Below are 20,639 nucleotides of genomic sequence, written 5' to 3' on the forward strand. Positions count from 1 at the left end.
CACTGAAGGGGTGGATGTTATCCTTGATACTGTGTCCATCTGCCAAATCTATTCAGTCTGATCATTGGGCAACGTTGGTGGTTTAATGTAAGGACGCTCCAGTTGATTCTCTACAGACCAGGCTATCTGATGCTTCATTTGTTTTGTAACTGGTCACGCAAGATTTTGCTAAAGGTTGCTTGTCAGCGCTTTTGGCCTTTCTTTGTTCGCCTGACCAGCCCTTGTTGAAGTCACTGGTGGTGATGAGGTTTTAGAAAGGGCTCACAGATGCGTTTCCTCCTGTTCGCTTGATCATGACACAGTGGTCCTCACATTCCTGATTTGCATGCATATGAACCTATGCTCAGCAGCCCTGTTTGTGGAAAGATGTTATTTCCTGCAGCGTTTATAATTCTAGCTTTGAACATTAATCCAACCTTTTCTCTCTACCACTTGCAGCTTCCTGAGAACATGGACATAAGCTGGAATAAGAAGATGAGGAAAACTGCTGGGTATTGTGTCACTGGTCAGAAGAAGTGCGGCGTGGAGGTACAACGCTATGCCCGCATCGAGCTGTCCGAGAAAGTCTGCGACTCTGCCGGTGAGAACCTGCGTCCTGTTTGCAGGAGCTGTTTTCTCCACTTCAGCAGCCTCTACTCCTGAGCAGATTCTTCTCTAGGGCACATTATAGAAGGGTGGGCAGCAGGTGAGGGGCAATCTCTGAGGATTCCGCCTCTCGCCATCACAGGGCGACATGGGAACATCTTTCAATGTTGTCTTTCTATCCCCACATTTTCTGTACTACGAGGCGGAAATCCCTGGGATCAGCTGTATCTCAGCCTGAGAAAACTACATATGTGGAACATAGGCAAATGTACAGTTTTTGTTGCCATCCATACTGTATGAAACAAGTTCCATTTTGCTTACACCTCCATCATACTACATGCATCTCCATCACTGTCCCGGGCACAATGAAATGCAGGTAGATCTTTGAATTGCATGTCGTGACTCAAGATTATTATTATTTTGTTTTTATAAACGTTTTTATTTGCATTTTTTCATAGTGCAATGAAACAGACATGTCATCATTGGTCAACCTTCCCCATCCCTCCTCCCTCCTTCCCTCCATCCCCATCCAGAACAACGATACATCACTGTACTTCCCACCCCTCGTTACAAACGTCGTTGGTGGTATTTCGCTCTGGCGTGTCCTATCCAAGTGCCCTCTGAGCCCTCCTATCTCTGAATGTGTCTTCTTCCCACCTCCCTCACAGTCCCCCATCCGTGCCTCTATATTTCCTCCACCTACTCTAGACCCTGCCAAATTTCTTGAGGCATCCCCGTGCTTTGTATGTGACCCTTTCAGCTGCCATGTAGAGGTCTAGGCCTCGTCACCACTCCTCTGGCTGCGGGGGTTCGGCTGCCCCCAATACTTTGCCACGTATCTCTTGGTGACCGCCAGGACTAGGAAGATCAACAGCGGACGGGCGAGATCTATGTCATTTGTCATGCCCAGCAGGACTAGTTTTGGATCTGTCGGCAAGGGTATTTATTTATTTATTCAGAGTTTTATATAGCGCGAACCAGATCCTTACGGATATCAGAGCGCTTCACAAAGACAGGGAGGGGGCAGTAGGAGTGAACAGAGACAATGGGAGCAATATAGTAGTCACTAACATGGTGGGGTAATAGTGACATAGATGAAACATATCACAATACAATCAGGTAAACAAGTAATATAAGATGGCACAAGTCATTGATCCCACTACAGGGGTGTTCATGTGTACCTTGGGTGTGTGGATGGCTTATACCAAAGTCTTAGTGTAGCGAGACCACTGAGTAAGGGCATCTGGAGAGTGAATCAACGTGTAACATATATTGGTAGTGACAACATCAGGTTAGAAGTATAGTGCCAGAGGACAAGGTGAGCAGTGATACAGAGCAATGCAGAGTCTCTGATCCAGCACCAATCATGTTCAGGAGATCTTGGCCAGGAGGATGCTTTTCACCACTTTCTTGAAGAGTGCAGTGGAGGAGATCAGCCTAGTTTCAGGCGGGAGCGCGTTCCAAATCCTGGGTGCCATTCCAGAGAAGGAGCGCTTGTATGTTTTCTCTTTCTGGAATCTACGAGGTTTCAGGAGTAGGTTTTTTGTGCTTCTATTGGACCTCGAACCTCCTGATATAGACAACTTTTGAGCGAGGTAGTTGGGTGCATTGTGGTGCACGGCCGCGTGTGTCATAACTGCAATTTTTAGCTGTATTCTGGCTTCAAAAGGCAGCCATTTTAGAGACTTTAAGTCTGGGGATATATGCGAATATTTTCTTGAGCCAGTAATGAGTCTCGCGGCAGCGTTCAGGGAGGCTCTTAAGGGTGCTGTTGTGGATAGCGGGAGTCCGCTGAGGGCCACAATTCCGTTGTCTATTCGAGGGATGACTAGAGCTTGTACAGCAGTTTGGAAGTCTTCGGCAGGGAGGAAAGGTTTAATTTTCCTCAATGTGTTGATTTGGAAATTAGCTGCTTTTGTGGCTTTGCTAACGTGCTGCTGCATGTCGAGCTTGACGTCGAGTGTGATGCCTAGGGATTTCGCCGAATCCACTATGGTAGGTTGGACATTGAGTGCTGTTAGATTATTGAGCCATGTTTGGGTGGTGGAAGTTTTCGTCGGGGGTGAGAGGAGTAGGAACTCGGTTTTCAGAGCATTTAGTTTGAGGTGATTATCTGCCAGCCAAGATTGAGTGTTAATAAGCGTGGAGTTCAGATGTTTGATATCTTCCGGAGATTGTAGCTTTAGGTAGAGTTGTGTGTCGTCGGCGTACATATGGAATTGAACATTGGATGCTTGGAGCAAGGTGGCGAGCGGTTCCATGACGAGGTTGAACAGTGTGGGGGAGAGGGAGGATCCTTGTGGGACGCCTAGATCTGCAGGCACAGGTGTGGATAGCACATTGTCGATCTTGAACTTCTGTGATCGATTGTGAAGGAAGGACGAAAACCATTTGAGAACAGTTCCCGATAGACCCATTCTAGTGCTTAGCAGCTCCAGCAAGTTCTCATGTTTGACCGTGTCAAATGCTGACGAGAGGTCAAGAAGGATGAGGAGGCAGGACTCATTGCGGTCAAGAATTTGGAGGGCGTCATCGATTATGTGTGTCATAGCTGTTTCCGTGCTGTGTTTCGCTCGGAAGCCTGATTGATGAGGGTTGAGGAGGTCAAATTGGTCAATGTGTTTAGTTAGTTGTAGTTGGACACATTTTTCCAGCAGTTTGGCCAGGGTGGGGATATTGGTGATGGGCCGGTAATTGTTTAGGTCAGACGGATCAGCTGTAGGTTTCTTGAGTATAGGCGTGACTTGCCCCACCTTGAGGGAGTCCGGTATTTATTTATTTATTTATTTATTTATTCAAAGTTTTATATAGCGCGAACAAGATCCTTACAGATATCAGAGCGCTTCACAGAGACAGGGGCAAGGGCAACAGGAATGAACAAAATAATGGGAGCAATATAGTGGTCAATAAACATAGAGTAACATAGATAACAATAATGTACAGAAACATATCAAAACCTATCAAAATACAGTCAGGTAAACAAGTCATATAAATCCAACAAAGAGTAGCATATATTGGTCGATATGAGGCCTTGTTGCAGGGAGCTGTTGATGATTTTGGTCCAGAGAGGGAGGAAGTCTTTTACAGCATTAGCAGGTAGAGGGTCTGTGAGGTGATTAGAGGGCTTCAAGGTGCAGAGCAGTTTGCGTATTGCATCTTCCGAGTAGGTATCGAAGTACAGCCAGGATGCCTTGTTTTTAGGTTGAGTGTAAGACATTCTGGTGTTGTTGGGGAATCGACTTACATCCAAGATGAGGTCATTTCTTATGTTGTCAGTCTTTAGCTTAAAGAAAGCAGAGAAGGCTTCACAGTGTGGGGTGTCGCCTGTTGTGCTGTTTGATTGTAGGGGTTGGGTCTTTGTTTGGGTCTTTATTAGTTCGAACATCTTTCTTGGCCTGTTTTTTGCTTGGTCCAACTGACGGCTAAAGAAGCCAGCCTTTGTGCGCTTTATTTTCCTGAAGTAGGCGTTTCTTTTGTTTTTAAGCCTTTTGAGGTGCAGTGCTGAAGGGTCCGATCTCCAGGTGCGCTCTGCCATTCGCATATTACGCCTGTCGTCATTGAGACTATCGTCATACCAGGGGTTAGAAGTTTTGGTGGAGACTCTCTTCAGTTGAAGTGGGGCGACTTCATTGACTACTGTGTTCATAGCGTCAAGGTAGTGGTCCATCAGTGTTTGAACATCCGAGGCACCTGAAGGGGGAAGGAGGAGATTGCCGATGTGGGGGGGCAGGGTAGAGGGGTTAAGGTTCTTCATGTCCCTTTTCCATGTTTTGGATTTGATTGGTTGAGCTGGGATAGGTTTCACTTTTTCATTGATAAAGAAGGTAATAATGTGGTGATCCGACCAGTCGCAGGGTAGAATCGCCTCCAGTTGTGTTGAGTTCTCTTTGGCAATGATGAGATCGAGTATCGCGCCTTTGTCATGTGTTGGTCTATCGCATATTTGGGTGAGGTCAAGCGCATTAAGGAAAGTTTTGAGACTATTCACCACTGTGTCTTTCTGATCGTTCCAGTGTAGATTGAAATCACCCAGGTAGACTTGGGTTGTTTGCCGACCGGCATTGGAAGTGATCAAGTCCATGAGTTGTTGGGTGAATATGAGGTTGTCACCAGGCGGGTGATAGATAAGATGTAAAGCACAAGCTTGTTTGCCCTCGCTGGTGATGTCGAGGCAGAGGAGTTCACTGGAGGGGAAGGAGGGGGGGGTGATTTTAGTAACGGAGGATGTTTCCAGTACTTCGCCTAGTTCTTTCAGAATCCCTAACCAGTAAACCTGAATCCTCGGACATAGCCATACTGTATGGTAGAAGTCCCCTCCCTCTTGTCTGCATCGTAGACATTTTGTATCTCCTATTTTCCCAATTCTATGTAGGCGCACTCTATCCAGATAGGTCCTGTGGAGGATGTTGAACTGTATAAGCCTCAGCCTGGATTTAATTGCTACCTCCCTTGGATGCATAAGCACAGTGTCCCAATCCACCTCATCCATTTCCCCCACGTCATTCTCCCATTTAGTACGCAGGGTACCGATCCCGTCCGGCATGTTGTTCATAAGGGTCTTATATGTAAGGGACACTGCCCTCCCCGGAATTTGTTCCTGTAGGAGGCGGCCCTCCAGAGGTGAGTATTCAGGCAGCTCGTCTGCTGTGATCTCTTCTGCCCTGCACGCATGTCTCAGTTGAGCATACAAAGTGTTGTGTGGGGAGAAGTGCAAATTCCGCCCTTAGGGCTGTGAACGGCTTCAGTGCCCCTTTCTTAATCACATCTCCTAGGGTCGAGATACCTATGTCATCCCATTGTTTGAACCCCTTTAGCTTATTCAATTCAGTCAGCCAGGTGCAGTGCCATATGGGCGTTTGCCTGGATGGCTTCTTTTCCCATCCAATGGCCTTGTTCGCTTTACTCCAGAGCCCCAGCGTGAGCCTCGTGGCTGGCAGCAGCCGCCCTTTCCCTGTGCCCCCGTACAGGTAGTAATGATATGGGTGGGTACCCATCGTGTACCGCTCTAATGCGTATGTGGGGTGGTTGGCCGGGGCATGGAACCAGTCATTTATGGCCACCAGGTGTTCTGCCCAATAGTAGGCCTCTGGGTTGGGAAAGTGAGATCCCCCCCACTATATTAGTGCCGCTGTAGAGTTGTCAGCGCCACGCTAGGTCTTTTGCCGAGCCAAAGGTAAGTGCGGACTTCCGAGTTCAGTTCCTGAAACACCCTCCGGGGGAGGGGGTAGTATTCGTTTTGAAATGGGTATAGGAGCTTGGGCAACGACATCATTTTGAACATAGCCGCACGTCCTAGGAGCGTGAGGGGAAGGAGCCTCCACCTGTTCGCATCTTCTATGAAATTACGCATAATTCGTCCGACATTCTTGTCATAGGAGGTGGGTCTCTCTAGCGTCATAAAGATGCCATGGTAGGTGAAGCCCACCGCCGTGGTTTGTAACCTCTCCGGGAGGGCCGTCCATTCGTCCCGTCCTCTGGGATCATAGACCACTGATTTATGCCATTTGATTCTATAGCCTGCATGCGCTCCATAGCGCTCCAATTCTGCGAATAGCACCGGAATTGTCGTGTCCGGGTGCATAATATACAGTAGGACATCGTCCGCATATAGGGATATCTTTTTCTCCGCGGCATCTAATGGGCCCATCCGGAAACCCCGGATGTCCTGGTGTTGTCGGACTGTCGCTGCCAGCACCTCTATTGTCAGTGTGAAGAGCAGGGGAGACAGGGGGCATCCCTGCCTCGACCCTCGTCTAATTGGGAAGTCCCAGGACAGGATCCTGTTTACTTTGACTCTGGCTCTGGGATCCGTGTACAGCAGCTTCACCCATTTCCTAAAATTCGGTCCGAAGCCCAACCTCACCAGAACCCCTTCTAGAACGGGCCAGTGGACTGTGTTGAACGCCTTCTCCGCGTCAAGCGATAGGAACCAGTGGGGGTCCTGTCTTCTGCACACTTCCTGCACCCAGTTATGTGACCGTCTAAGATTAAATCTAGTTGCCCTACGAGGGAGGAACCCCATCTGGTCCAAGTGGACCAAGTCTGGGATCACCTTCCGTAATCTGAGAGCCAGTATCGTCGCCAGGAGTTTCACTTCAATGTTTAGTAGGGAGATTGGGCGGTAAGAGTAGCACTCCGGCGGTTTACCTTCTTTAAATATTGGAATGATCGTGGCCATGCGTAGGTCCGGAGGAAGTTCCTCCTCCATTGCCCCTTCAAAGAGCCCCAGCAAGTGACGAGCTAAGAGGTCTGCCGTCTTCTTAAAAAATTCTGCCGGGAACCCATTCGGGCCGGGGGATTTCCCTGTGTGTAGTTTAGTCAGGGCATTTCTAAGTTCTTCCAGCGTCAGGGGCACCTCCAGGTCTTTTATGTCGGCGTCCGTCAATACTGGGAGTTCCAAATTCTCCATATACTGCATGGCCTCTGCCTGTGTGCTCAGATCCCATGCCTCATAGAAAGACTGATAGTGCTGAGCGAAGACGTCCGCAATCTGGGCATCTGAGCTCGTTAGGTTCCCCTGGGTGTCCCGCACTCGTTCTATCCATCTGGCATCTCTCTCCCTCCTGCTCAGCCACGCCATCAGTTTGCCTGACTTGTCCCCTACGTCATATAGACGATGTAAAGTCGCCATCGCCTGCGTTTTGGCCTCTCCAGTTACTACGTCTCTGTACTGATTTTGGGTATCTATCAAGTTCCGTAAAGTCCCTACCACTTTAGTGCTTTGGTATGTCTTTTCTAGCTCTAGTATCCGTACCTCTAGTGTCTCCACCTCTCTTCTAGCGGCTCGGGCCACCTCGGCCTGTCTATTTTGAGCCCTATCCCTCATGACCGCTTTGAAGGCCTCCCAAAGGACCACCTTGGATCGAACCGCGCCATCGTTTTCTGCTATACAGACTTTGACATCTGCCCTAATGCCTTTCAGTAGTTTCGAGTCCTGTAGGTCCCATGCAGACAGTCTCCAGGTCCCTTATCTGTGAGTCCGTCTCCCTACCGTGGCTAGGAGCGGGGAGTGGTCTGATATCCCCCTGGCTTTATACTCGGCAGTGTCCTCCCTTGACAGAACGTGTCTGGCCAGAAACACATAATCTATTCTTGAGTGGGCCCTATGTGCGCTTGAGAAAAAGGAATAGGCTCTATCCTCTGGGTGCAACCACCTCCAAGTATCTAGTAGCCCTATGGCATTGATCGCGTTGGCTAAGGATGTCTGGGTCATATCCCTGGATCTGTCACCTGTTCTGTCTAAGGTCGGTGTCATTACGTTATTAAAGTCTCCCCCCAATATCTGTATTGTGTTAGCTGAATCAAGAAGGACCTCCATTACCACGGACAGTTCAGCTGTTTGTAGTTTAGGGGGTGCGTATGCCGATATTATCGTATATTCCTTCCTTTTCCAGGTGCCCCTCACCCCCACATATGTCCCCAGTGTATCTACCCACATCTGTGCCACCCTGAATGGTTGGTTCCGTCTAATCAAAATCACCACCCCTCTCGAGCCTTTGGTAAAACCTGCGTGTGCCAGAACCTTGTATTGCCGTCTCGCTAGGAAACTACAGTTACTACCCATGAGATGTGTTTCCTGTAACCGGACGATGTCTGAGCTCACCCTTTTGATGTATGTGTTCACTAGGCCCCTTTTAATCTTGCTGCCCAGGCCATTTACATTCCACGTTAATATCGATAGCTCCTCTAGGCCCTTAGTCTGTTCCCTGTGGCTATCCGTGATCTTGCCATTTTCTGCTGTGGGGGTGTTCTGTTCTCTCTCTGATGGAGTGTCTCGTGCCTCTGCAAAGGTGACCATTCTGACATGTCCGATATCTCCCCCACCCCCAATACGCCCCCCCCTCCGCATCTCAGTACCCAAAAACCCACAACTATAAAACTGCAAAAACTCCCCCTCTCAACAACCTCTCCCTCCCGCCAGCCTCTTATCTGCTGCTAGCATTGTCCGGGACTCTTGGGTAGAGAAGGCCTGTCGCCCACCCCAACAATCCCTTAACCCTTTATTACCCGGACAGTAATCCGAGAGCAATCAAACCACACAATTTAAACCAAAAAAAGTTTTGTAAAGGGGGGTGTAGCAACTTGCGTGTTTTCCGTCCAAGCCAGAAACTGTGTGTCCATTACGCCCCATAATCACGAATGAGAGTCTTGGGTAGCATCTGGTGAGGTCCCGTTCCCTCCGGCCGGATCTTGTTCCATCTCATGGATCTCTGCAGCTAACGGGTGTATAGATTGGTGGCCATTATCTTCTTCCTCGGAGGTGTTTCCCACATTTCCCTCTTCACCGTCTGAGCGGGTGGATTTTTCCAGGCAGCGAAATCTGGAGCCATCATTTCCCCTCTCCTCTGGAGGAGGCGTTTGTCTGCGCAGGTGAGTGGTCTGAGACAGCGTCTTGTACGGGGTCACCGTTATCTTCTTGCGTCCCCTCGCTCCCCTCGACCTCTGAGATTTCGGTAGTTCCCATGCGTTCTCCACAGGTCGCGGCTCATCCGTCACCTCCCGCCTTTCTGCCAATTGTCCTTGTCTCGGGGGCCGCTCCTCCAGCCATTGCCACGCATCATCAGGGTGTGTGAGGAAGTACGATTTGTCCTTCTAGATGACCTTGAGCTTCGCGGGGAAAAGCAACATATATTGTATATGTAGGTCCCTCAGTTTTGCCTTCACCATGTCGAAGGAGCGCCGTTGTTTCTGGACTTCTTGACTATAATCCGAGAAGATCATAATTGTCGTGTTATCAAACCGTATTTCACCCATCTTCCGAGCTTCTCGCAGTATGAGATCGCGATCTGCAAAATTCAGGAATCGGGCTATGACCGGTCGCGGTCTCGCTCCTTCCGGAGGCTTCGCTAATAGGGCCCTGTGTACCCTTTCCACGATAAAACAGTTGGAGAAGCGTGCTGCCGGGAAGGTCTCTTGCACCCATGTGTGGAGGAAGGCCGGCATGTTGTTCCCTTCGATTCCTTCCCTAAATCCTACAAAGCGTAGGTTGTTTTGGCGTGCCCTGTTTTCCGCATCGTCCACCTTCTATTGGAGCTGCTTGTGGGATGCCTGGAGGTCCGCCATGTCTCTCTTCAATGTGGTAAGCGAATCTTCCGCCTCTCCCAGCCGCGTCTCCGCCGTGGTCACCCTCTCCGTTAAGTTACAGAAGTCCTGTCTCAGGAGGGTAACTTCTGATCCCACTTCGCCGATTTTTACTTCAAGGGCAGCCCTGGATGCCTGTATGTCGTTTCGCGATGCCTGGATGGCATTCATCAGGAGTTCCGTATACGAGCTTTGTCCCTGGGCCTCAGACTCCGCAGCCGGGGGGGCAGTAGCATACCGGTCCTGGGTACCTTGTCTAGGGGTTCGGGTGACTGTCTCTTTCTTCCCCATGGTGTATCCTCCCGTCTGTCGTCGGGTCCTGTCGTGTTCTAGGTCACGGTGAATGGAGGTGGGGGATGGGGGTGGGTTGGGGGGAGGAGGGGTAGGGGAGTGCCAGTTCCCCTGCCCGGATGGATCTGTGCACAGGCTGAGAGCGATGAGCAGCTCCCCTGTCCGCCGTTTCCCGGATGGGAGTCCCTGTGCCCGGCCACTGCGGTGATCCGCAAGGAGAGCTCTGCAAGTCTCTGATTGACCTGCACCCTACAGCTATGATAGGCGTAGACGGATCCTCAGGTGCAGTTATGGGGTCTCACTGTCCACGTCAGGCTCTCGTTGGTGGACCAGAGGTCCGGCGCTAAGATGGGAGGGGGGGTTCCCGTTAGGGGGGGGGCCACATGTTGGCCTGATGTCGTTGCCGCAACCCCCACCTCCTGTGATGCCTGGTTCGAAGGGTCTCCCCGGCCGCTGAACCCTTAGTCTGGTGTCCCAGTGCCGTCGGGCCGGTGGCTCCTCCCACGTCTTCTATATGGGCTACCCGGCCTTCTCCCCCGTATGTCCTGGCTGCGTGTTCCCCCTGTTATGGTGACCCACTGTGTATCGCAGCCCTTTGTTTGCAGTCCGGGGGGCCGTATCCAGGGGAGGAGAAGCGTCTCACAGGCCCGGCGGAGCAGTCTCAGCTTCCAACCCCCGCTGTCTCAGGGTCAGGCGGTCTCCCTTTCACGCTGGACCTCCAAACACAAGCCCCCGGTGCCGGCGGGCCGGTGTCTCACTGCACGGCACCAGGTGAGCGGCACAGTGAGGCGGGGCTCCACAGGTCCCCCCTGCCGGGCCCTATCTCCAAAGTCTTGATACCGCCGCCCCCGGTGTCGACCAGTATCCAGGGTCCGCGGAGCGCGTCGGGGCAGGCAGCTCCACTCCCGCGTTCCCACTGGCCTGTATCTCTTCACCACCGCTCCTGGGCCTGTCTCTCAGCCCCGAGTGGGCGGGCTTCTCCGGTCGCCGCGGTGGTCCCAGCAGCCCGTCTCAGGGGATCGCGGGATGCATCTAGGGGGTGGGGGGGGGGCGGATGGCCTTGACACCTCCCCACTCACCGGGTCTCCCCTCCGCAGTTGTCTCCTTTGTTCCAGTTCCTCCAGGAACGTCGGATTTAGACTGGCTCAGCGGAGCTCCGGAAAGACACTACCTAGTCGGCCATTTGCTGCGAGCCTCTGGTAAACTTGCTCATTGAACGTGACTCGAGATCCTTAATCTCTTCCCTGATAGATCCTAGATGTACCTCCTTGCTCACTGTATATTTCAGCAAGAGTCCACGTTGATGGGGCTGACGAGAGAGGTACTTTCTAGAAATTCTTTTCCATTCAGAGCTTTAAGAATCTGAAGTTATGAGCCAGGTGCTGCCAGAATCAAGGCCACCCCAACAAGAACAACTTTGTTGTATGTGTCCAGTATAAACACCTGTAAAATACGCTCCCCCGACTGTTGCAACCGGCCTGAACTGGGGCGTTCTGAGGGAACGCATCTGTTTGAAGGAAGAAAATGGAGTAGGGGGCTAGGGTGGGGGGGGCTGCTTGTGGGATTGTATGCACAAAGCTAGCACAAGATCCTTTTGGTTACAGCCCTAGCGTCCTGGAGGAGCAAGCCTATGGGGGAGGGGTTCCCTTGGGTGTGTTAAGCTGTTAGAAGGGTTTACGAAGACTGGTGGGTATAGTTTATACGCCGGCAGTCTTTGAGGTGCCTCTGACAAAAAGTGGCTTATATTGCAGACTTCCCTTCTTAACCAATCGGGTGGTTCTTCAAATAGCTCTCTCCCACTCGTGACATATTTGCCATACAGCACTTTTTTGATCTCCGCGCTCATTGCACTATTTAGTTTTCACTGTTTATTATCCTTTTGGATTTACAAGTACAGTTAGAATAACATGGCCCCCTTTAGGCTCCAGCCCACACACATACCTGTACATATTGGATGTTATTTATTCTCAAAGCTGCCGACTCACATTGGGGCAAATCTCCCCTGACCTCCTCCATGGAATTGTTCTGGACCCTGCACTGTTCACATTCTACCCTTCCCGCCTCAGCCATTGCAGTGCACCGGTCCATCCAGCGAAGGGTTATCTCTGTTCTTAACTCGGTTAGATTGATTACCGTGACCTCAGCCTGATCTGGCCGCGCCACATTCAGCAAAGAGCTCCTAGAATGAGCAGCAACGAGCGCTTCAGCTGAGGATTTGACCCCTTGAACCGCGACTCTTAGAACTCTAAACAATATGAGGACTGAAATGCACTCTGCAGGCCAAGTGGGTCAGTGGTCCTAGGGGGCAAGCCTTGCTATCTGTTTATCCTACCAGGTTACTTGATTGGTCATCTCCAGGGATCTGCTTGATCAACACCATTGACCTGCACCCAGTCAATCCGGTATGCTATTTCAACGAGTGCGATTTCCGATGTGACCAACAACATGTTAATCGCATGGGCATGATGCAATGAACAAAACTCATTAACGATAGTCTTATACCATTTCGGCGAACTTTACTGAGGACGGCCATTATACAATCCATAGCTTAATATGGAATCTTCTCTCCTTGCCCCCTGTGTCTGCTATTTATTTAATTTATCCTGACCAAAATAAAACCTGTCGACTGCTATCCCAGCGCTGAAGAAGTCTTTGACTCCTAGAATACCACTGGCTTCGCCCCCCTTCCGCCCCCTCTCACAGCCTTCAATGTTCACCTGATCCACTATTCAGTATCCTGAAAAGCCATTATATAGACCAGAGTGTAAACGTATCCCAACTATCTTCAACGTTGTGTTGAGTAACTGAGCTGGAACAAAACGTCCAGCCCTGAAGGTTTGTTTTGTGGACTGCGCAGTATCGCATGGGCTATTGTGGGTCTGACCAGTGCAGGCGGGGATGTGAGGAGACCGGGACATTCTTTCATATCCTGTGAGCGTGTCCCCTGATACAAAGGTACTGGGGGAACATAGCCTAGGTCATGTCTGAGGTGGAGGGCTCCACGGTCCCGGTGACGATAGGTGGCATATTCTGTGGTTGACCGGGGAGGTAGTGTTGGCCCAAATGGGCTGCAACTTGGCTAGCACTGGCGGGCATAGTGGCGAAATGAAATATTGCCCGGCTATGGGGTGCTAGTGAGGTTCCATCGGTGGTGGGCTGGAAAAAAGATCTTGGCTGGTGCCAGAGGGCAGAACACACTGTGTACCAGAGTAGAGGGTGCCCACGACAATGGGAAAAGACCTGGGGGCATGGATGGCATACCGAGGTGATTTACTGACCGATTGAGGGGACTCCAACTAAAAAGCACAGGAGGTTAATGGGTTAACCGGGATAACCTTGGGGACATCGGAGAATTAAGGAAACTGTAGATTGTGAACAATGTTGTATAACTGTAGCCGCCGATCCACTGTAAAGTATATTGTTTTCATTTGTATGGAAACCATTTGTTTTTGTTAATAAAAAAGATGTATAAAAAAAATGTGGTTACAAAACCCTCCAGGGCCACATCTGCTCTTGCAAGAGCCTGTCGAGCATCAGGCACAGACTCGCCCTTTCTAACCTGCAGTGATCAGCAGTATCCAGAGACAGTCAGTCTGGGCATCCTCAAAGACGATCTCCTTGGAAGGCTACTGTAGCTTTTATGAAAGGAGCTGCGGTGATGTCCTCGGCTGAACCCTCTATGCCTGCATCCTCCCGTCTTTCAGATGCTCCCATCAGTCCAGCCGGGGGTCTTGAATTAGTGAGCAGCTGTGAGGGTTGTTGTGTTTATTGTAAAATCCCGGGACGGTGCACTTAGAGGGGTTTTGACCTAACTGGTGAAGGTATGTTGGTTTCTTTTAGCAGTGGCAGACTCTCTCATTGGTAGGTATCAGACACTTGTATCATGTTCTAAGCTCGTCTCGCAGTCACTGGTTGGTGTTGGTCTCCTTTCTCGTGCCAGGTCTGTATAGAATTTCGACCTCCACTGAAGCTTTGCGTTCTTCCCCTTTCCACAGATCGCCTGCGAGACACCCTCATTCACGAGGTCTGCCACGCGGCCACGTGGCTGATCAATGCGGTGCGTGACGGACACGGTCAGTTCTGGAGATGCTATGCTAAGAAGTCGACTGTCATTCATCCGGAGCTGCCAATGGTCACTCGCTGTCACTCCTACGAAATCAATTACAAGTTTACCTATCAGTGCTCTCGCTGCACCACTACGTGAGTATACTCGCAGCTGCTTGGCGGTGTGTGTGTGCGTGTGTGTTTGTGTGTTTGTGCATGCGCCCCTTCCCCCATCCCACTCAGTGACTTGTCTCGACCCCTCTGCCCACTGTCATCCTCTGCTCACTTTGCTCTCAGCTTCACCTGCCTATGGCAGTTTGTTTGTAGTACTTGTTCCGGTCCTGTATCATTTCTTTCTCAAGTGGTCTTTCTTACAAATGGAATCAGTAAGGCCATAATGTATAGAAGAAACAAACATTTGTGGAAGCCAGAAGAGTTTCCCTTCTCTGAGGAAGTGATTTATATCCACCTCCACAGATGGGCGCAGCTGGTGATCACTGAGTATTATTGCGCAAAAGAGGAAGAGAAAGTAGTGACGGTCAAAGTTCTGTTAAAAATTCCTGTCCTCTGTTCAGGCCCGGCAAAGAAGGCATTCTTGTTGGTTTGCTGCTGGCACCAGTAGATGCCCCAGGATGCTGGGTCGCCATAAGCTGCTGAGTAGTCGTCCGTCAGTCCTTAACACACAAACTCGCTTGATTGAGAGCCTAGACTGTTTGGCAAACAAAGGTTTGAGGTAATGGTGCTGGGAATTGACTATTTGGGGCCCAGGGCACTTGCCTAAGACTCTTCCTGAACCGGCCGCAAAGTTAAGGACATAGATTTTTGGCTGGACAGGAATCTGCCAGTGAAAGCTCAGGTCGCTAGGCTAGCCGCCACCTGTTTTGTGGTCCTGAAATGGCTACGAAAAATTATTTGATGTTCCCTTTTCAGCTCAAAGGACGGTTCTTCAGGCCCTGATCCTGTCAAGATTAGACTATAGGCATATCCTCTATCTAGGGGCAGAGAAGGCCTCCATCAGATGTCTGCAAGAAGCCCAGAACTCTTGCTGCTAGGCTACTATATCGACTCCGAGACGTGCCTCTGTCATGCCTCCTCCCGGAGATTCACCGGCTCACAGTGGAAAAGAGGCTACAGTTCAAGGCATTATGCCACATGCATAAGGCAAAGGTCAGGCACCGGTCCATGATGCCTTCAAGAACCAGTAGTCCCCTAGCAGCCCACTCGCGTTCTATGTTTGAATATCGGTTCCTGTACACAGCTCCCAGATTCAAACTGGCTCATATGGGAGGCCGCTCCTTCTCATATCTGGACCCCAAATTGTGGAACAACTTACCCGAGCATCTGAGAAACTGCCCCTTTCTGACCCTCTTCTAAAGGAACTTGAAGACCTGTTTGTTTTAATCCGGTCTCTGCTGCTAGCCCCTATCTGAGGCCTTGGCGGCTGGAACCTGTTTAGGGTTCTGTGCGCTATATAAAACTCTATTATAATAACAACGCAGTAAAGCCTAAACTGGCGAATGTATTATTTAGAGTGGATTGCTTCTCTGAAAATGAGTAGATTTCCGTCAGACTGCTCCTCTGACATATCTTGTTGAGTGAGTCAGAAGGGAAACGAAGAAAGCCTGGTGCATGGTGAACCACACACTCGATGGAGGTTGATAAATGTTAGATTTCATAGTAAACCACAATTGTATATTTCCCCTATCACCAGCACCACTCTGAACGTGTGGGACTCAATAGGAGTTGATTTGAGCTTCACGTCCTTTACCTCGCCCTTTACCTCGCAATGGGTAAACCGAGCGTCCATACATGGGAGTGGGAGACATTGATTTCTAAACTGGGCAGAAGGGCGCTGTGAAACATTACGGGATGTTTTCAGCTATGAAGAGATTAAACACTCTGAACTGATGAAAGAGAAATATGGGTCTTCTCCAGTGCACACTGGACCCAGCTTTCCCAAGATAGACTGGGAGCAGAAAGAGCACTTACCCCTTTGAAAAATAGATAAGAGACATGTCCTACCACAACATCCTAACAGCAGAAAGGAATTCACCCATTACGGAGACCCTGGGAACAAGAATTGGGAAGAGTAATTTATTACAAACAATGGGGCACTCTCTAAACAAAGGTCAATAATGTAGCCCCCTCCCATGCAGGGGAAATCAAAATCACACCCCAGAACAACTGGAACGACCAAGCCATCCAGGAGACATGATATGTTGTGGGGGGATATGGAAACATTGGTACACCGACACACGTGTGGTTTTGCGCAACATTGCAGCAATTCTGGAAAGGGATAATTCTAATCATTGAAGAAGTATCCGGTTCTCACGTAGCAGAATTCCCAGAGGCGATAATGCTTCAAAGCCCCTCTCAGAAAAATATGCCCCCTGTTCACCAGAGAGGAAAAACTATATCCCATGTATTACTGTTAGCAAAAAAACTCTATACTGGAGCTGAGGGGAACAACGGTAGTGCCAAGAGAAGCTATGTGGATGGCGAAGTTGTGGTGGGTGCTAGGCAGGGAAAAGCGAGCACAGAACATCTGGCTGGAAGAAGAAAGACTTCTGAAAGCGATGCAGCACTATATTGTGGTACTTTAGCTGGGACTTAAAGCAGTACAGCAAGTAAAGATTGTTATGCAGTCTGGAAGAATCAAGACTAAATGTAATGACAGGAGAGAAATGAACACAATCTTAAACATGACGGCTGAATGGTACATGTACTTCATAGTAAAGGGTCTTGATTAAAGAGAACGGAAAATTAGATGACCGTAGGGGTGTATGAATGACCGGAAAAGAGAGGGAGGGTTGTTTTTTGGGAATTCATTGTTGTGTAAAGGAAAAAATCTATAAAAATACATTTGTACTGAAAAACAATGTTGTGATCGGGGCTCGAAAAATCATAAAAATGTTACTAGACCTGCAGGTCTAGTAACTTTAATAATCTACTCAACCTAACTGTAATATACTTGACCCGTGAACTGGTCTCAAATTGTGATACTAGGCAAATATTTTGTTTTATGGAGGCGCCTTTTTCTTCATTATCACATGAGAGCACCTTCAAATATGCAAGTTCACTATTTCTGCTGTACAAAAAAACTCTATTTCCTAAACTAAATATTTTCTCCATGTATAACCAGAATCGAGCCCATATATAGGGTACACAGGATTCCTGGCTCACCTCTTAGTTCACTAATAGCATTGTCATCTGGGCAGGAGCAGGAATATTTCCAAGTTCACTTTTCATAAATATATTACCAAAGCATGATGTGGTAGTGCACTGTCATTAACAGATAGCATACTTTCCATTGACGTGGCCACAAAACATTCCCACCAACATGTGGTTTTACTGATAATCACGCATAAACAATGTTTGAACATTGGGTTTCAGCAAAAAATACTTCAAATGTGCACAAGCCCAAGTAAAGTCTTCTCATTTGTTTTGATCCTATAAAAATATTTTTGTTCACCACAGAATTGCAAAAATGTGTCTTTATAATTAGTGAAATATATTTGAAATGTTTGAACAGTTCACTTGGCTAATTCAGTGTAGAGAAAAAGCTTGACATCTTGCAGCCTTTTATTTAAGAGGCTTTGCACAGTTCACTGTACAAAATCCTCTAACTTAAGTCACAGAAAGAAAAATAAATGTAATAAGATAAGCTGACTTTTGTCTCTGAAAGCCAGCAAATGTGACAAGATAACAAAATGTAATGCCATTTTTATTGCTCTTTCACTTTGTGAGCAGTGAAGATGCCTTTAAAATTTGTCATCTTGTCACATTTGTTCAGCTTTCAGATAGAGGTCAGTTTGTCATCCCTGAAGTTAGAGGATTTTCAACTGCCAGAAAGGATGAGTACTCCCTAAAAGTAGCATGTCCTGAATAAATCTTGCACAACAATGCGAGCAGATTTTTCGAGCCCTGATAATACAAGCTTGTCCCACCCATCAAGCTCGCCTCCCGCAGTGAACGGAACCCGGCACTGTTGGACAGTACATCTCCTGGTCTGTTGGAAACAAAGTCTTACATCTTCTTCTTTCCTTTGGCAGGATCGGCCGCCATTCCAAATCCTTGGACACAGAGCGCTTTGTTTGTGCACTTTGCCAGGGACAGCTGGTTCTTCTACCAAGTACACGCAAAGATGGCTCTGCTTCTAGCACCAAGCTCAACCCCTTTGCAAAGTTTGTGAAAGAAAATTATGGATCTGCCAAGAAGGGTTCAACGGGGCTCAGCCACGCCGAAGTGATGCGGAAGCTCAGCGCGGACTTTGCAACCAAGGCACAGATTGCTGCATCGTAGACACCCGCCTTCAGAGGGCTTGGAGCCAGTTTATTGATGGAGTCCATTGTTCACGCTGGGGGGATTGAAGGGGGAGGGTATTTATAAGTGTCTCCAGTTCACAAGTGCTAAACCATGTGCAGAACAGGTGCTAACTATGGTGTGTGTTCAAATGTGTCAAATTAATGCATCCTTCCTTGCACTTATGTGTGAATATCTTACTTTTCTGAGCCTTCGAAAAACGTATGTGTATGTCTGCGCTGCAGGGAGGAGCAGCCTAAGGAGACTCCATCGCTTGAGACTGAGCCCTGGTAAAGGGAGATTAATTTTGTGTAATTTAACTCTGTGCCCATCCTTGGATGCTAGAAAGTCTGAAAGTACATAAGTGGTTGTCTCTTCATTAGAGAGTAGTATAGTATGTGCTTACTCTTCCATGTTGTGTGCCTTCGACCTACCTCACTGCGTTCGCCCTGCGCGAGGGTTGTTTTCAGTTCAATGCTCCATTGCTGCAGATCCAGTTCCTCTAACGTTCAAACCAGATTCTAGCTGTCACTGTGAAAGGATGACTTTTCCCTGAGATTTCTAGACCGAAGAGACTTATTTTTGTATTTAAATTTCAAGATATATGAATTTTTTTTATATTCGAGACCGCTAATAAATGTTTCCTATCGATTTCACCTTCCTGCTTCAGTTTCTTTTTATGCACTTGAAAAATACTGGTACTTGCTCGTATGTGCGGTTGAGTGCAGCCCTCGAGTGGGCAGGTGAAAAATGTACATTATTTTTATCTCTGCTTTTCCTGAGTGTTTTGGGTGAATCACTTTTGTCGCAAATGTGGTCATCCCAGAGGGTGTCTGTTTTCTGTGCAACCTTCTAGTGCTTTGGTCTGTTGGGGGAGAGAGGGGGGCAAAGAAACAGAGTGATGATTTATAGCCTGAGTAACATAATGGTCTTATGTTCAAAGAGTCATTCCACTTCAGAATGAGCGAACCCCAGTGCTTTTGAGCAAGGCTCATAGTACAAACCTCTTCAGTCTTTAATAACGTATGGTTGTTAGCTTTCTAGTTGACTACGAGGGCAAGCTGAGGTGGTTGGAATGAGTCGTGTGGATTCTTGCTGATCAGACCATCTCCATTTTGAACAAAATGCGATTTTGGTCAAATTGCTACTTCTCGTTGACATACAAGCAAGATGTATGTACAGGCGCAAACCCCAACCCAATCTACGTCCAGGGGATGGACTGATAATGAATGTTCAAGACGTGATGGGAGTGTGATTGGTGGTTCCTCCGTGCTCTGAATGTATGAAAATACTTGCAAGATGTGATATCAGGACTAAGGCACATGCACTGATTTTTGCATTCATCCATCATGTTGGTGCTTTTAAACCTGCTTTGTCAAAGCAAATAGGTCTCGCCCTATGAGAGCGGTTTGCTTTGGCAAGGTGTTTTAGCCATGTTGTACACCATTGTGGCTGCTGTTCAGCATAGCTAAAACCTAGTGGCATGGCTTTCAGTGGGGTAGATTGGAATGGGGTAGATTAGGGTAGAGTAGAATGGGGTAGACTGGCTGTGAGAGACTGGCTTGGTATATGGTGTACACTTATGTAAGTGGGCACCTTGCACCAGTCCAGACAACCTTTATGGTTATTTAAGAGGTCTTAGTCAACCGTAGAAAGCTCTCTAAGTGGTAGCTGTGGAGAGCTGCCATAAGGCTTAGTCCAGAAGGAATATAAAGCAGCTTATTTTACAGAACATATTCTTAAAGTTATAGATTAAGTGAAAAAGATCCACACAGCGTATTTATAAAAATATGTATTTATTATAAGGCACACACTAACACATACTGATATCTCCTAGTTGGAGATACACACTATGCACACAATACATTTCAATAGAAACCGGTAAGTAGCATGTAATACACAGTGGTCACCAGGGGAGACCAAACCATATACTAAAATAGTGGTATGTGAACCACAACTCGAGTCAAGACTATACCCAGAAGACGAAGTGTCGGGGACCCAAGGAGCCACCCAAGGTAAAGTAACCAAGAGCCCCACGGAGGCGGTTTGCTGAATAGTAACACGACCGCGGGATCAATGTAAGTCAATGGGTAAGTCGCGTTGCAATTTTATAGGAGGACCCTTCCTAGTGGACCCTGAAGAAACATTGTGGAAGATGAAAGGTTGGAGAGTCACCCCACCCGTTGATACCTTAGGAACCAGGATACCTACACCAGGGAAGCCGGGAGCATAGGTGTGAAGTCGCATCGGAAACCGCCTTCAAACACAATGGAGGACTTCAGGAAGATTCTGCTGCTGGAGAAGGTGAAAGTGTCCGGTAGAACGCAAGAGAAGAA

At 48.4% G+C, this 20,639-nt stretch overlaps 1 protein-coding gene across 1 annotated transcript in view; it reads left to right on the top strand.

Annotated features, from left to right (window-relative positions):
* The window catches only part of LOC144752247 (germ cell nuclear acidic protein-like), a 111,666-nt gene extending 93,223 nt beyond the window's left edge, over positions 1 to 18,443 (top strand). Inside the window, exons 10-12 of the mRNA XM_078640252.1 lie at positions 439 to 580; positions 13,953 to 14,157; positions 18,054 to 18,443. Of these exons, the coding sequence (XP_078496378.1) occupies positions 439 to 580; positions 13,953 to 14,157; positions 18,054 to 18,303 (597 nt within the window). The 3' untranslated portion in view covers positions 18,304 to 18,443. The remainder of the gene's footprint in view (positions 1 to 438; positions 581 to 13,952; positions 14,158 to 18,053) is intronic.
* Positions 18,444 to 20,639: the final 2,196 nt, after the last annotated feature.

The sequence above is a fragment of the Lissotriton helveticus genome, chromosome 4_2 (assembly GCF_964261635.1).
Source record: "Lissotriton helveticus chromosome 4_2, aLisHel1.1, whole genome shotgun sequence".
NCBI lineage: Eukaryota > Metazoa > Chordata > Amphibia > Caudata > Salamandridae > Lissotriton > Lissotriton helveticus.